Raw genomic sequence first — 14,925 nt, forward strand, 5'->3', positions numbered from 1 at the left:
CTTGATAGGCTTGAATCCTATGCAGATAGAATCAACAAATTATCTTTATGATTCGTTAATGCTTTTGGAGTTGAGGATAAGTGCTGTTCAATTCTCGAGATCATCAATTATTGCATTTACTTAGCAATCAATCACTTTGAGTTCCATTTTTACTTTCCAAGGTTGCCGACTTGAAAAGTTTCTCAAAATATGTCAGCATTCCTGAGACCAGTGAAAACAAGATCTCGTGGGATTTGGAAATTGGGGACTGCATCACATTTAAATATTTAGTTTAATATTATTTTTGGGAAAAGAGCAGGAACGAAGACATTGTAGAATTATTTTTTTCGGAAGAACACCCACGATATTACACTCGCTCAAAAAGGGACAAAGTTATTTTCTTTCCCTCAGTAGATACCTTTTAAAATTATTGACCAGGGAGGCAGCTTCACTCCAATTAGCTATGGTTTCCATCAGAAACATTTTATTGATACTGTACAGGCAAGATACAAATAATCACAACTGCACATATTGCCAAAATGTATTGCTCATTGACAAGAGGATATTGCAACATGCCCTGAAAACATTTACAATTTTATAGCAGTATTCACAAATCCTGAGACAAACTTGACATCAATGACTCAAACAGCATTTCAGTGGTCAAACCTCTGCTCAGATCCACATTAAACCAGCAGGACACCTGGCACGACAGGACACAAGATTCAAACTGTTTCAAATCATTGTAACTGCAGAAAGCACCATCATTATGTTAAGAACTATATTTTCAATTTTCGAGGTAGCAGTGTATTAACATAGTTATGAGGCTGATGGTGGCATGATTCACAACTGCATCCGATGAGGTGAGAGAATTTCCTAAATGTAGCGGTCCTTATTGATCACCTGGGAAAGTAGCTGTTCTTGGAGAATATCCATTGGGATAAATCTTTGAGAGTTCAATAGAGGCAGTTTGGAATTCAGTATCAATCTATAGAGGGCATGACATGATGGGCTGGAGTGGGGGGGGGGGGGTGGTGGTGGTGGAGAATACACCTTGGGAGCTCAGTGAGGGGCTAGTGCAAGGCTCAAAGTTCTGGTGCAGAGGGGCTTGCAGGAACTCAGTGCCTGGGGAACGGGTTGGCTCACGGCACAGATATCGAACTTCCTGCTCAGGCGGAAACCAAATTTTGTGGATTGGCCTCTAATCTGCACCCATTGGTCAAACTCACCTGATATTCAAGAAAAGTCCAATGGTCCATGACATGAGAGTTGAGAATCTGTGTCTACCACGTGGATTATCACCATGAACATAAGTACCAAGGTCAGTGGGTAGGGGGTGCTGCTGAATATGGGAAAAATGTACAAGAAAGGTTTCATAAATAAGAACACAGCAAATAAAGAGAGTTTTCTAATGCCTCTGCGTCAACAGTGGAGTCTTTGCTTCTTGGTACAGGTTCATAGCTTCATACCTCCACTGTACAGCTGGCGCTTGAGCCAAGGTCTGTCTTTCTGCTGACTTCGAAAATCAAGGCCCTTCTCCTGGTTCAGTTGCTCGATAAAGATCCCATAAACACAATCAAAGACAAAAGGGATGATTCTGATAGCCCGAGTGCATCACAGACTAGCTGCTCATTTACCCCACTGCAGCCTGAAATATTGTGCCATGTACAGACCTGGCTACCATGCTATCTACGTAATAACAGCAACTGCACTTCAACATGAAGTTGTTGTGGAAGCTCCTCTGGGGATAAAACATACTGTATAAGTGCAAGTTCTGTATTTTGAGACGAGTTTGGTGATATGCTGTCGATTATATCTTGTGTGTGTATAGAGTAATACAGCACAGTTGTAGTACCTTGGGCTGAACACAAAGGTGTTCAAACCTACAAGGAGCAGGCAGAGAGAGAGATCTATAGAATGGCTCTGGGAATAGAAGGCCAGCCAAGGAGTCTGAAGGGAGATCACCAGTTGCCAACACTGCTGTCTGACAACCCGTCAAGTGTCGAGGTGGGATTTTCACTCCTCACTCCAGAGGAGCTGCCAGCCAATCGGAATGGCTGTTCAAGAATGGGACTGCTCCATGTTCTGGACCGTAGGGCCAGGTAAGTGAGAGTCTGAGGGCAGTGAATGGAGTTGAGTCCCAGCAAGGGGGGCAGGAGATGGCAAGGCTAGGGAGAAAGGGAGCCCCCAGATAGCCAGCGTTGATGTGCGGAAGGGAATGTTGGGAACACTTAAATGTTTAAAGGAGAGATTGTTGATAGAGGCCAACCCAGCCCCCAAACCACCTGAGGAAGCCTGCACATGGTCATTTAGCCTCCAACCCTGAACTCCTCCCACAGATCACAACCAATGATGGTCAACTTTTCTAACTTCCCCTCCCCCAATCTGGTATGTCATGGCTCTTCTCAAATACAGATGTTGTTGGTATCTAGTACAAAGCATCACGTATTAAAAACAGTGATTGTTCATGCATACGTTTGATACTAAGACAAGAACACATGACCCCGAATGGATACAAATGAATAAATACAAAAGCATTGAATACAATGTCAACAGGGCCTTTGGTTCGCATTGATTTACTCAGAATACTTGAGCCACAGGACCATGACAGGGCTCAGCATAGCAACGCTGGGTCGATGTCAATCTGATGCAGTACATGTAGCCATGAGTGAGTGAAAGCTTCATTTACACATGACGCAGAGTTACAATGGCCTTCCCATTCTCTCTCTCAATGTACTCATGTTACCATGGTCTTCCCATTCCATTGTGGCTCAGCAATGAGCTCCAACAGTCTCTAGAAAGAATGTGCTGAGCTGATCTGATCGGACATCAATCTTCAAAAAGCAGAGCAAGTCTGGTAAACAATACTGTAGGTCCTGATAAAACCATGGGAAATCAACCAAGATTTACCATCACACAACATACAGTTTTAGTGATCCTTCAGTTACATTTCCTCCATTTGATGGTTTCTGACGTTGCTCGGTATTTCAGCAAGACAGAGATACCTTTATCGGGCTGAATTCAAATGGGTGAGCTGGTGATGGCATTGGCACTGTACTCAAAAGTGAACTGGGGAAAGTATAGACCGAACTTTCCAAACTTTTGTTGTACGTCAGTTCCTCTGCAGAGCAAGAGACGGTGTCTCTTTTGCAAGGTTGGATGGTCGGGGTGAGAGAGAGGATTTCAGATTCATACTGCAATAACTGGTTCATAAACCCAAAATTGGGAGAAATGGTATTCCTTCGCTCTTTAATGTAGTCAAAGGCTTCTTCTAGACGTAGTTCCTTGGATCTCATTAGATATGCCAAGCAGATTGTGGGCGAGCGAGAAATTCCAGCTTCACAGTGGACCAGCACCTTCCCTCCTGTGTGCCTCACATGGTCTGCGAAATAACAAGTCCAGTTTAGCTCCTGGTTAATGCATATGCCAAAGTATCTGGCACGTCAGTGCATTACATTTACATATCTTCAGGTAGGCAATTAAATGTAACACTCTAGAATATTGCAAAGTCCACAGGATGCTTTAGCTTTGAGACAAAAAACACCCACTTGGTAAAACTTTGATCAATAAACAATTTTACTGCACTTTCCCCACCCCAAAATAAAATTATCACCTTCATTTGCTAAGATAATAATTCATACTAATCCCATCCCTATTGGGCAGTTTCAAATACTCTATCCATGGTTATTCGATGTGGATGAACCTGGGCATCATGACTGCACCAGATCCTGTTCTTGTGTAACTTTGAGATACACCCGCTCAATGAGGAATCACTGGAAAGTGTTCCAACATGGGAAAAAGCTACAGTTATTTCTCTCACTAGTTCACAGACGCTGAGGCTAACAGAAAGCACCACTGTTGTCAGCAGACAGTGCTGAAGTTAGAACCTTCACTGATAACTGTTTGGTGTTCAAATTCACTCTCAGCTCCTGAAATGATGAAGCAGTCCACTACCTGAGCATAGTTCGATCACAGAAATCTGCAGGGCTGGCCTGAAATGGCAAGTAACTGTCACTTGACAAGAGTGACAATGATCAACTCCAACTAAAGAAATCCCTTGATATTCTACACCGAGTCCCCCACCATCAACATTCTGCTGTTACCATTGACCAGAAACTGAACTGCACCAGCCACATTAACACTTAGATTACAAGATCAGGTCAGTGGTTGCTGACTCACATCCCAACTCTTCACTGCACCATCAACAAGACACAAGTCCGGAGTGTGATGGAACACTCCCCCCTTGCCCATATTGATGCAGCTCCAACAACACAAGAAGCTTGACACCATCCAGGAGAAATAAAAATATGAAAGAAAGTGGGTGAGTTCCCAAAAGCTGGAGGGACTACGGGAGCCTGTGTTCTTCTGGCTTGCTCACAATCAACCTGCAGGTGCCTCTCAAACTTTAGAAAATTGCTGTAGTTGCTGTGTCACGCTTGTGGAGCAGAAGCCCCATTTGCAAACTGCCTGCAGACATTGCTGCCTCTGAAGGACCTAACTCAAGGGCCTCCTCACCTTGATCTGCTGGCAATAGGTCACATCCAAGTAGTTACTATGGTTCCCAGTGTTTCAGAAGACCAACAAATTTCCAGTCTGATGATCAGCCTCAAACTTCCAAGCAAGTTCCTGAGAGATGTTCCAGCTTGGAATCAGCCTCCAGTAAGAGCACTTTGGGAGAGGAATAATTCCTGCAGCAACTCCCACCCCCACAGGGCCAGTACCAAATTTGTTTGTTGTAGAAGGCAGTTAGGCATTGAATAAAACTTGGTTGAATCTGCTCTCCAAGACACCACCTTCCTAATCCTAAGGAGCCTTCTTAATCACTAATGACCCAATGATCCATTTCTTCCAGAAACATGAAACCTGACTCAGTAACCAATATCATACTGGAATAAGTTTAGGTCTTGGGCCTAACTGGATTGAAGTCTGTTCAGTTAATTACAAGGTCAATTTTGAAACTGAGAGAAATGGTAATTAAATTGGAATATTCTCTCAAAGAACTGAGTCTTATCACTACTCTGTTATAATACCAAAAATTATTTGATCATTTTGGGTTTGAATGAACTGAGCTTTTACAATTCAGTTCCTTGCTAAGAGCTTCCTATAGCATTAACTCAAATTTAATAAGTACTCTGAAATGACAGCTGCTTGCATTTGTACAAAGGGGATATCTTCAATCACACAAGTGACTCTGTTGGATAACCGACACAGCGTATGGTCTATACCAACAGCAAGCTTTTCGGTGCTCATTGTGCAAGTGCTAATTCTCTGATAATTGTTACATACCAATGAAGTCAATCGCTTCCTGGAAATGGGAACTCATGTCTGCAGTTGCACTGTCTTCTACAGGAATGAATTTATAGTGATATTTGCTTTTGAAGTACTCCGCACAGTCACGAGAGACATTCAGCAAAGCAGTGATGTGGAGATCATCTAGAAAGTCGGGTCTGGAGGCATGGTAAGCGCTACCCAAATACAGAAAAGGCAAGATTTCAACAGGTTTCCCCTGAAAAATGAACACAACATAAAACATTAAACGACATGGAGACAATGAGAGAAACAGGTTTGCATCAGAAAATCAAAATGGAATGAAAAGTGGTGGCACGCATTAGTGAACATGAAAATTCCAGTAGAAGATTGAACCTGCACGTCTTTGGACTGTGGGAGGAAACCCACGCAGATATGAGGAGAATGTGCAAACTCAACACAGACAGTCACCAAAGGGTGGGATTGAACCCAGATCCCTGGCGCTGTGAGACAGTAGAGCTAACCACTGAGCCGCCATGCCACTCATCTAACCTTCTCTCCCAAATCAAAAGAGCAATGGAGGGGAGGTAGCTTCTGGAATTTCTTGGGCATGGAATGTACTGTCTAAAACAAAACCCTCAATATGTCCTGACTTGTGTCACTTCACCACTCTGCTGAGTTTACTGTCAATATTGTTGTAAAGCGAACACACCTTAAGAACATAAACTTGCCTGAATAGCTGAACTGTCATTGAGATGTGTGCTTGGAGCACTGCCTTTGCACAATAATCAGGAACCTAAGCAGTAAACAATTTCGAAAGGCTGCTTTCTGAGCCCTGTTCTGCTGTGCCTACTAATTAACTGAAAGAACAGTGTTTAAAAAAAACATTTCAGCCACATCCGATGGTGTGCTGTTTAAGTGCAGACAGTCATCATCTCACACAAGCAAGAATTTTTAAACCACACTAAACTGCATGCTGGGAATGGACATGAAGTTATTTATTCAGCATACTTAATACATATTTAATATTTTAGTTTGGCCATAATATTTTTAATGCTCCACATGATTGCCATGTTTAAGCAGTTCCTAATAGGGTCAGAGTTACACAACTGCAGCTGTCAGGCTTGGTCATTTTTAACAGCTTTTGAGTAGAGCCCAATGTTTCGTATCCGACCTGCTGCAAAATGCAATTGCAATTCCCCAAGCATCCTCAGTTGTGCTACTACAAAGCTCAAGCCAGGGACCAGGTGCTTCCAACACAGGAAGAAAGGAAAAATAAAAAACGTGTTTTCTTCTGTGCTGTTACCAACACACTTCCTCGCTGCTGATTAGTCTGCAGGATTGTTGGAGCAGATCCCAAGGATATGCATTAAGGCAGACTGTTAGAGGGTGAAGGGAGTGAAAACAAAATGTGTTTAAAGAAAACACTGGAGGGAATGCTGTTTATGATTGAGACAAGAGTTATCTGCCATCAACAGTGCCCCTTAAAATTAACAATCCAATCTCTAGAGATTTCAGTCATATTTTCATCTAACTCATGAGCAACCTACCATCAGATCTCTGGTCAAAATTAATATTGCTGAACAGGTTCACTAACGTTTAGCTATGAAATTCATTGTACCTGGGGCAAAGTGAATGGGGACAGCAATGCCAAGGGGCCACAAGAAAGGAAGAATCCAGTTTGAGGCATTGTAGGTGTTTAACAGTTCAGCTACTGGGGCCATTGATCCCTGGGGTCTGTAAAGTGGGGGCAAGCATGCCTGTGCAGGGCACCATAATTCAAGGGAAAGGCCAGAATGAAGAATGTGTGAATAAACTGGTTTATGTGCAAGTCAGAAGGTGGTAAGAAAGACCCTCCAAGTGATGTGTGGGGCAGAGTGGGCCTGTTCCCTCCACTCTCGGTGGCTCAGTGGTTAGCACTGCTGCCTCAACACCAGGGACCCAGGTTCAATTCCACCCTCGGGTAACTGCATGGAGTTTGCACACTCTCCCTGTGTCTGCATGGATTTCCTCCGGTTTCCTCCCACAGTCCAAAGATGTGCAGGGTGGGTGGATTGGCCATGCTAAGTTGCCTGTAGTGTTGAGAGATGTGTAGCTAAGGTGGTTTATGGGGGAAATGTTTCGGGGTGGGATGCTCCAAGGGTCAGTGTGGGCTTGTTGGGCCGAAGGGCCTGTTTGCACACTGTGGATTCTGTTCTATGCGGGGGCTTGGAGCAGGTGAAACCACAATTAGAGTTCCGTGTGGGTCAAGTTAATTCAGCCTGGCTCACAACAGGAGGGTTTATTTCACCATTTACTTCCAATAACCTGAAACTCGGAGAAAAGGATGAGTAAAATACAAATTCACTGTCATTTTCTCTCAGGTTGATTTGTTACAGAGCATTGCTCAAAGAGCGACAAGGAACAGGCAAGCCCAGCTCACCATTATCTATGAGATAAATACCTGTTTTCTTAAAAGGATTATTAAAATACTTTTTCCATTCAGCACTTTCATACGAACAGCATTATATTGTTCTAATAATTGGAGATGGTCATTGATTACTAACCCATTTGAAAAGGAGGCTTTCAAACACTCCATTGGAGCAGTTTGTCCTGGGCATCTTGCTGGACACTGGTAGTTGATTGCCTGCTGTGGGAATAGCTTGGGACATTCACAGTTAAAGCAAGTGTCCAGCTCCAGAGAACTTAGAGGGCTGGACTGTGATGTTCATATTTCAGGTGACACTCTCTGTGGACTGGAACTTGCTCTGGCCTGAGTTTGATAAATACATGGGGTTAACAGAAGTGGGAGAACAGCCTGCCTCAGGCATTTCTTTGTTTTTGGCAAAGGATAAGACACCAGATGTAAATATAAATGTTTATTTGTATTAGTTGATTGTAATATTAAATATTTATTACTTCTGAATAGCTGACAGGAAAATATAGGCTACCACATTATGTTAATATTGAGGATTGGCTGGACTAGTATGAATTGACATTGTCACATGGCAGAGTCAGAAGTTAGGTGGTTCAGGATTTGAATACACAGTTGGCTGCAGTTCACATACTCTTGCCCCAGTCTGCAGGATTCGTTTGTTACGCCTTGGCAGTGGAATCTCCTGAACTTGTTCAGGTTCCTCAGCCGTGCTCTCAAACAAAGCCAGTGAAACAGCAGACAAAAATACATCTGTGTCAAATGTGCCATCCTCGTGCTTCTGATGAAAAAAGTCTGTTGTTCCAGTGTCAAAACCTAGATGAACAGACACTGGGCTCACAAGCTCAATCTTCTGTTCAAGCTAAAGAGATGAATCCAGATTCCCTCATTTACAGTCACAGAATTCAACGCCTGACATCTCACTGGAGCGAGAGATCGGGGAGAGCTAAGTAGAGGCCTAGACCATACATGTAATTTAGAATGTATCATAGAATTACTTTGATTTTTCTTTGATACTTCTCATTCATTGTAGCATTCTGACCTCAGTCAGAAGTTTGTGGTTTTACATCCCCTTCCAAAGAGTTTGATAGAGTGGAGTGATTTGATGGAGTGTCAGCTGAGAATCTTCTAATTCAGCAATGCTGCGCTGGCAGGGATGTCACAAAGCCACATTCGCCTTCTCATGTGGACCCCATGACAGAAGAACTGAGGAGTTCTCCCTGGGGTCTTATTCCTCAAACAACATCCCAAAAAAAAAAGCAGTTGATCTGATTGTAATCATGTTGCTGCTTGCACTGTGCAGAGTAGCGGTTTGCAATTCGTACTGTACAACAATGATTCAGTTACATTTGTTTTTCATTGCCAGTGGTCAGAAAAGATTATATAAATTAAAGCTGTTCAAAAAAATTAAGAATTGCAGCCAGTTTCAATGGTGTCTGTTTTAATAGAAACAGAAAACAGGAGCACAAATAGATCATTCAGTCCTTCGAGCCTGCTCCACCATTCAGTATGATCATGACTGACCAGCCAATGCAGTCCCCTGTTCGTGCTTTCTCCCCATACCCTTTGATCCATTTAGAGCTAAGAATATATCTAACTCCTCCTTGAAAACATTCAATGTTTGGGCCTCATTTGCTTTCTGCAGAGGTAATTTCTATAGGTTCTCCACTCTCCGGGCAAAGAAATGAAATGATAAGTTTGCATTAACCAATGCTTATGTTCAGTTGACTTGTTTAAACTGAATGAATAACACACCTACTTCCAGCTCCTGTCAAAAAGGACAAAGGCAATTGAGACAACAGGAACAGAACCTTTGATATATGCAAAACAGAAACAAAGAAGGGAAGGTAAATGAAACAGAAAACCCCTGAAAATGACACGTAAAACCCCTCTGGAAACAGTTTGGTAAAGAAAAATACCTTCCCACATGTTCACATGACTCTATTCAAAGCTGTCAGGTTTCAGGGTAGTGCATTTGTTTTCACCCAATTATGGCAGAGTGATGTCATGCAGCCATGACAATTACTAGCAGTGCTTTTCAAAAAGCAACTGTCTGATGTTGTTTCCTCTTCTGTGGCACCTCTAAAAGGAAATGTACTCTAAAGTTAGATTGTCCCTCGGCACAAGGCTCAGTGTTTATTCTTTAGTTGTACACACCTGATCATAGACTGGTCTGTGGTTGCTAAAAGGCTTGTCATGTTGGTTCACAGCGCTTGCAGCAGCTTCTTTAACCTCTTGCACACCAGTGTAGTTCAAGCCAGGCGTTAGCTCAGTGCAACATTCTGGATACTGAGAGCGAAAGTCCTCGTATCCTCCTAAACACAGTACAAGAGAGGGGGGAAACTGTTTATATCTGCATATTTCAACCTTGCACAACAACAGAAAGAAACAGTTAGCCGTGGGGTCTCCTTACTGAGTAACAAAACCTGGCTTGTTCACTTCAACAGACTGGAACAATGCTTTGGATTCATTTTTATCGTATAAACAACAGTTGTCATCAAGTGGACTAACTGCAATGGGGAATTCTAAATTCAGCAACTTAAATCTTGTGGTGAAAGATTTGGGAGGAGCCTTTGGAAGAGGGTAAAAGTCATGTATGTTTTTTCCCCCCTCCTGTTGAGTATGATACACCAGCCAAGAAAGAACCTAGTGCACTGTACAAAGAGTCTATGAGTGTATGAGTCAAAGGGTGCAGACCAGTAGACAGATAAGTGAGAGTCGGGGTAAAGGAGCATTTTCATGATAGCAACTACTGGAGTTCCACAAGTAATATTGCTGGAGTCACAACTATTTACAATATATTAATGGCTTGATGAGGAAAGTCAATGTACTATTGCCATGTTCGCATACAAAATTAAGTGGGATGATGAGGATGACAAAGAGCCTTCAGAAACAGGTTAGGCAAGTGAGCAAAGGCTTGACAGATGGAATATAATGAGATACAATGCAAGGTTACACACTTTGGCAGCACAGAGGACTTGAATATCATTAAATGAGGAAAGCCTGCAGAAAGCTACAGGAGTCCTTGTATGCGAGTCCCAGAAAAAAGTTAGCATCCAAGTCCAGCAGATAAACTTCAAGTGAACAAATAATACAAGATAAATGCAAAGCCGTCAACATTACAGTCTCTGTGGATTCCAAAGTGAACTGCCTCTATTCGCTAAAACATTTTGGCTGACACAGAATGCAGCAAATCAGCCAACTGATATGTAGTCCTGAAACTGTTGCTAATGGGAGCTTCAGGCACTCAAATGACTCAGAACATTTACCCAGTTACTCAATCCTTTACTTTTCTCTTGTAAATTCTCAGTTACCTAATGTTTTATTACCAAATTTTGTGTTTTAAGTAGCATTACTGCAAGGATACTTCTTTAAATAAATACTTTATTACACTGATTATCAGTAATCATAATTGGATAAAAGGAAGGTTTTATTGTCTAGTTATAAATGATTCAATTCTTAGAAGCTTTTGAACTTGCCTGCCCTAACATAATACAACTGTCCTCAAATAAATTGCAAACTGATTGCTCACTGCTGCTCACTAGTATTTGGTGATGATATCAGGTTCTGCTACATGATACATACTTAATTATCCCTTCACACCCAACTGCTGTGACACATCCAACATAAGAATATTCTAGCCCTGAATTTACGTAGGTACACAATGTCGCATCTTCTACTCAATAGCCTCCTTCACATTGTTATTTGAAAAGACAATGGTATTTGTGGTAGTTACTTTAGAAAAGTGTAAATCTACAATGAAACAAACTCGCAGAGGATAGTTATTTGAACTCTCAGATTGAATCAATATCTTGCTGACAGCATGGAAAGAATAACTTGTATCCAAAAAGTAATCTCCATGATTTCAGGATGTTGCAAAGCACTTTGCAGCCAATGAAGTTCTTTTGAAATGTAATCACTGTTGCATTGTTGGAAGTGAGGTAGCCATTTTCAGCAAGTTGCCATAACTGCGTCATGATAATGACTAGATGATGTGGTTTTTGTTTTGTGACGTTGAATAAGGGATAGTTACTGGCCGTTCTGATTAACAATCAATTCTGTGAGCAGATTGCAAGGGACATGCCTAGCAACACTGAAAAGAAAGAAATATTTTCCAACTTTTAAAAAAGTGGACATTTAAGATGATATCCTCTCTCCTCTCTTTCTCCAACAGAATAGATTATCAATTTTGGGTCAGATTTGGGATTGCTGATTGATTCAGGGTAGGATCCCCTTTCTCTGGGCGGGATGTTATTTTCCCAATGACGTTCTGTACAATTACCAAATGGAATCCAATGGTTGTACCTTGCACTAAAGAGGCTAGATTACCAACTAACAAGGTATCACTGATGCTATCTAATCTTAAAGGCAAATTCAATATAGACAGTTCCAATAACAGGCAGGGCTTGTTTCATTTCTGTTTAACTATCCGACTGGAGGCCATGAACACAGTATCAGTTGGTTCGTAGCTGGAGCTAAGCAAAATTAAACTCGCAGCTCTGCTGTTCCCCTATCGTCCTGCATTTTCCCCATCAGAAACAAAAAACATACCATACTGGATTGCCAGCGGCTCGCTCACACAGGATGGAATGCAAAGGAATGATGCTTTAGGTCTGACTCACGTGGACTCAACCTTGGGCAGGACTTGAACAGTGACAGTCGAAACCGTAATCCTGGGGTTTAGTTTCAATTTGGTGACGAATGTACCGACACTGTCCCACGTTTTCCGAGAGTATTGCTCTCATTCTTGACTGTATTTTCTGAAATCTAAGGAATTTCCATTTGGACTCCTGCACAGTCACAGACCATCTCAGTGAGAGCGTGGTGGAAGAGGCGGCTATACGTTGATATAGAGATAGTGGGGACTACGGATACTGGAGAATCTGAGATAACAAGGTTAAAGCTCGGTGAACATGGGGGGCCAAGCCGGAAAGCTGATGTTATGGGTCTGGACCCTTCTTCAGGAAAAAAAAAGGGATTTTTTTCCGCTTTCCTGCTCGGCTTGTTGTGTTCATACAGTTCTACACCTTGTCTCTATACATTGATAGAGCCCCCTCTGCCCCGCTCCAAGGCTCCGTCTCGGCCAGTCCCAAGTCCCAGTAGACGCTAGAAGGGGCGCTCTAGCTGAGGACTCTAACCCACAGAGGAATCTTACACCAAACGCGATGCTCGAACGCTGTAGTCAACACAATCCTAAAACTCAGTGTAAAATGTTTTAACAAGATAAATAACAGTCACAGTACTCTTCGAAGTCATTTCTTTCCGAGCCGTTTTAACAATAATATTTGATAATGTGCATCATGCAGTATAAATGCAATTGTTACTACAAATAGCTTAAAATAAACGGGTTGGCCCCACAAACAAACAGTTGAAAGGCCAGCACCGTTCACTGCCTGGTGTCTCCTACAGAGACAGAGAATCTGTACAAGATTGAGACGGAGGAGAGGAGCCCTCTCCGGCTGAGCCTCACCTTTGAGGAAGCAGATTTTCGCTCTCGGGCTAGCAGAGGTTAAGGTGTTGAACACGATCTGGGCAGTGCCGCCTTTACTCGCTCTCTGCGGGGCTCTCTCATCCAGGACCACCACGGTGGCCACTCGGCCCTCTCGCAGCCGGGCTCGTGCTTTCTCATCTGGGATGATGAAGTGGAGGGGGAGCGGGCTTCCCCGGGCCCTGCGGACCATGAGCGTGTTGAGGCTGACGCTGAGTGAGCCATGAACATGGGAAGCGGAGAAACACAGGAACGGCCTGCAGTCAAGGAGCAGCGTCCGGCCCCGCTGCTTCCGGAGCAAGGAACGGAGCCGCTGGCTGTTAATGCCGGCCACAGTCATCCCGGAGCGGCTTCCCCCTCGGGCAGAGGCCGCTGCTCAACTCTCCCGTGTCCCGGTGCGTGAGAGAGGGAGAGCGGGCAGCCTCCCCAACCCCTAGCCCCGCGCTTCTATCCGTGATCCGATGCCTGCTCCAACCCCTACCCCCGTGCCCGTGCTTCTAGCCCCGGGTGAGGGGAGTCCCCGCTCCTTTATACATTCCCGCGATGACGCACATGCCCATATATGGCGCTTGACGCTACGGTCTCTCCGTATATGGAAAGTCAGCTGCCGTGGTTCCGCCTCCGGGAACACCCCCTCACCATTCCCACTACCACCGGGAAAATCCCCCACCGGGACAATCCCCTCCCCCCAGAACCCCACCGGGACAATCCCCTCCCCCCAGAACCCCACCGGGACAATCCCCAGCCCGGACAATCCTCTCCCCCCGAAACCCACCCCAACACACCCTCCCAAATCCACACGCCTCCCTCAAATCCCCACCAGGACACCACCCCCCCCTCAAATCCCCACAGGGACACCACCCCCCCCCCTCAAATCCCCACCGGAGCACCAACCCCACCCGCCTCCCTCAAATCCCCAGCGGGACACCACCCCCCCGCCTCCCTCAAATCCCCACCGGGACACCACCCCCCCCCTCAAATCCCCACCGGGACAACACCCCCCCCTCAAATCCCCACCGGGACACCACCCCCCACCCGCCTCCCTCAAATCCCCACCGGGACACCACCCCCCTCTCAAATCCCCACCCGGACACCAACCCCACCCACCTCCCTCAAATCCCCACCGGGACACCACCCCCCACCCGCCTCCCTCAAATCCCCACCGGGACACCACCCCCCTCTCAAATCCCCACCGGGACAGCAACCCCACCCGCCTCCCTCAAATCCCCACCGGGACACCACCCCCCACCGGCCTCCCTCAAATCCCCACCGGGATACCACCCCCCCCTCAAATCCCCACCGGGACACCAACCCCACCCGCCTCCCTCAAATCCCCACAGGGACACCACCCCCCACCCGCCTCCCTCAAATCCCCACCGGGACACCACCCCCCACCCGCCTCCCTCAAATCCCCACCGGGACACCACCCCCCACCCGCCTCCCTCAAATCCCCACCGGGACACCACCCCCCCACCCGCCTCCCTCAAATCCCCACCGGGACACCACCCCCCACCCGCCTCCCTCAAATCCCCACCGGGACACCACCCCCCACCCGCTTCCCTCAAATCCCCACCGGGACACCACCCCCCACCCGCCTCCCTCAAATCCCCACCGGGACACCACCCCCCCTGCCTCCCTCAAATCCCCACCGGGACACCACCCCCCCCTCAAATCCCCACCGGGACACCACCCCCCTCTCAAATCCCCACCGGGACACCAACCCCACCCGCCTCCCTCAAATCCCCACCGGGACACCAACCCCACCCGCCTCCCTCAAATCCCCACCGGGACACCACCCCCC

The 14,925-nt window shown here is 45.3% G+C and overlaps 1 protein-coding gene across 1 annotated transcript; it reads right to left on the bottom strand.

Moving 5' to 3' along the window:
- Window positions 1-439: 439 nt before the first annotated feature.
- Window positions 440-13,610, bottom strand: dusp5 (dual specificity phosphatase 5). Its single transcript, XM_048550610.2, has 4 exons — window positions 13,107-13,610; window positions 9,794-9,951; window positions 5,263-5,482; window positions 440-3,358 (listed from the first exon to the last, which is right to left on the bottom strand). The coding sequence occupies exons 1-4, from the start codon at window positions 13,462-13,464 to the stop codon at window positions 2,964-2,966; spliced, it is 1,131 nt and encodes a 376-aa protein (XP_048406567.1). The 5' UTR covers window positions 13,465-13,610; the 3' UTR covers window positions 440-2,963.
- Window positions 13,611-14,925: the final 1,315 nt, after the last annotated feature.

Source organism: Stegostoma tigrinum, chromosome 20 (assembly GCF_030684315.1).
Source record: "Stegostoma tigrinum isolate sSteTig4 chromosome 20, sSteTig4.hap1, whole genome shotgun sequence".
NCBI lineage: Eukaryota > Metazoa > Chordata > Chondrichthyes > Orectolobiformes > Stegostomatidae > Stegostoma > Stegostoma tigrinum.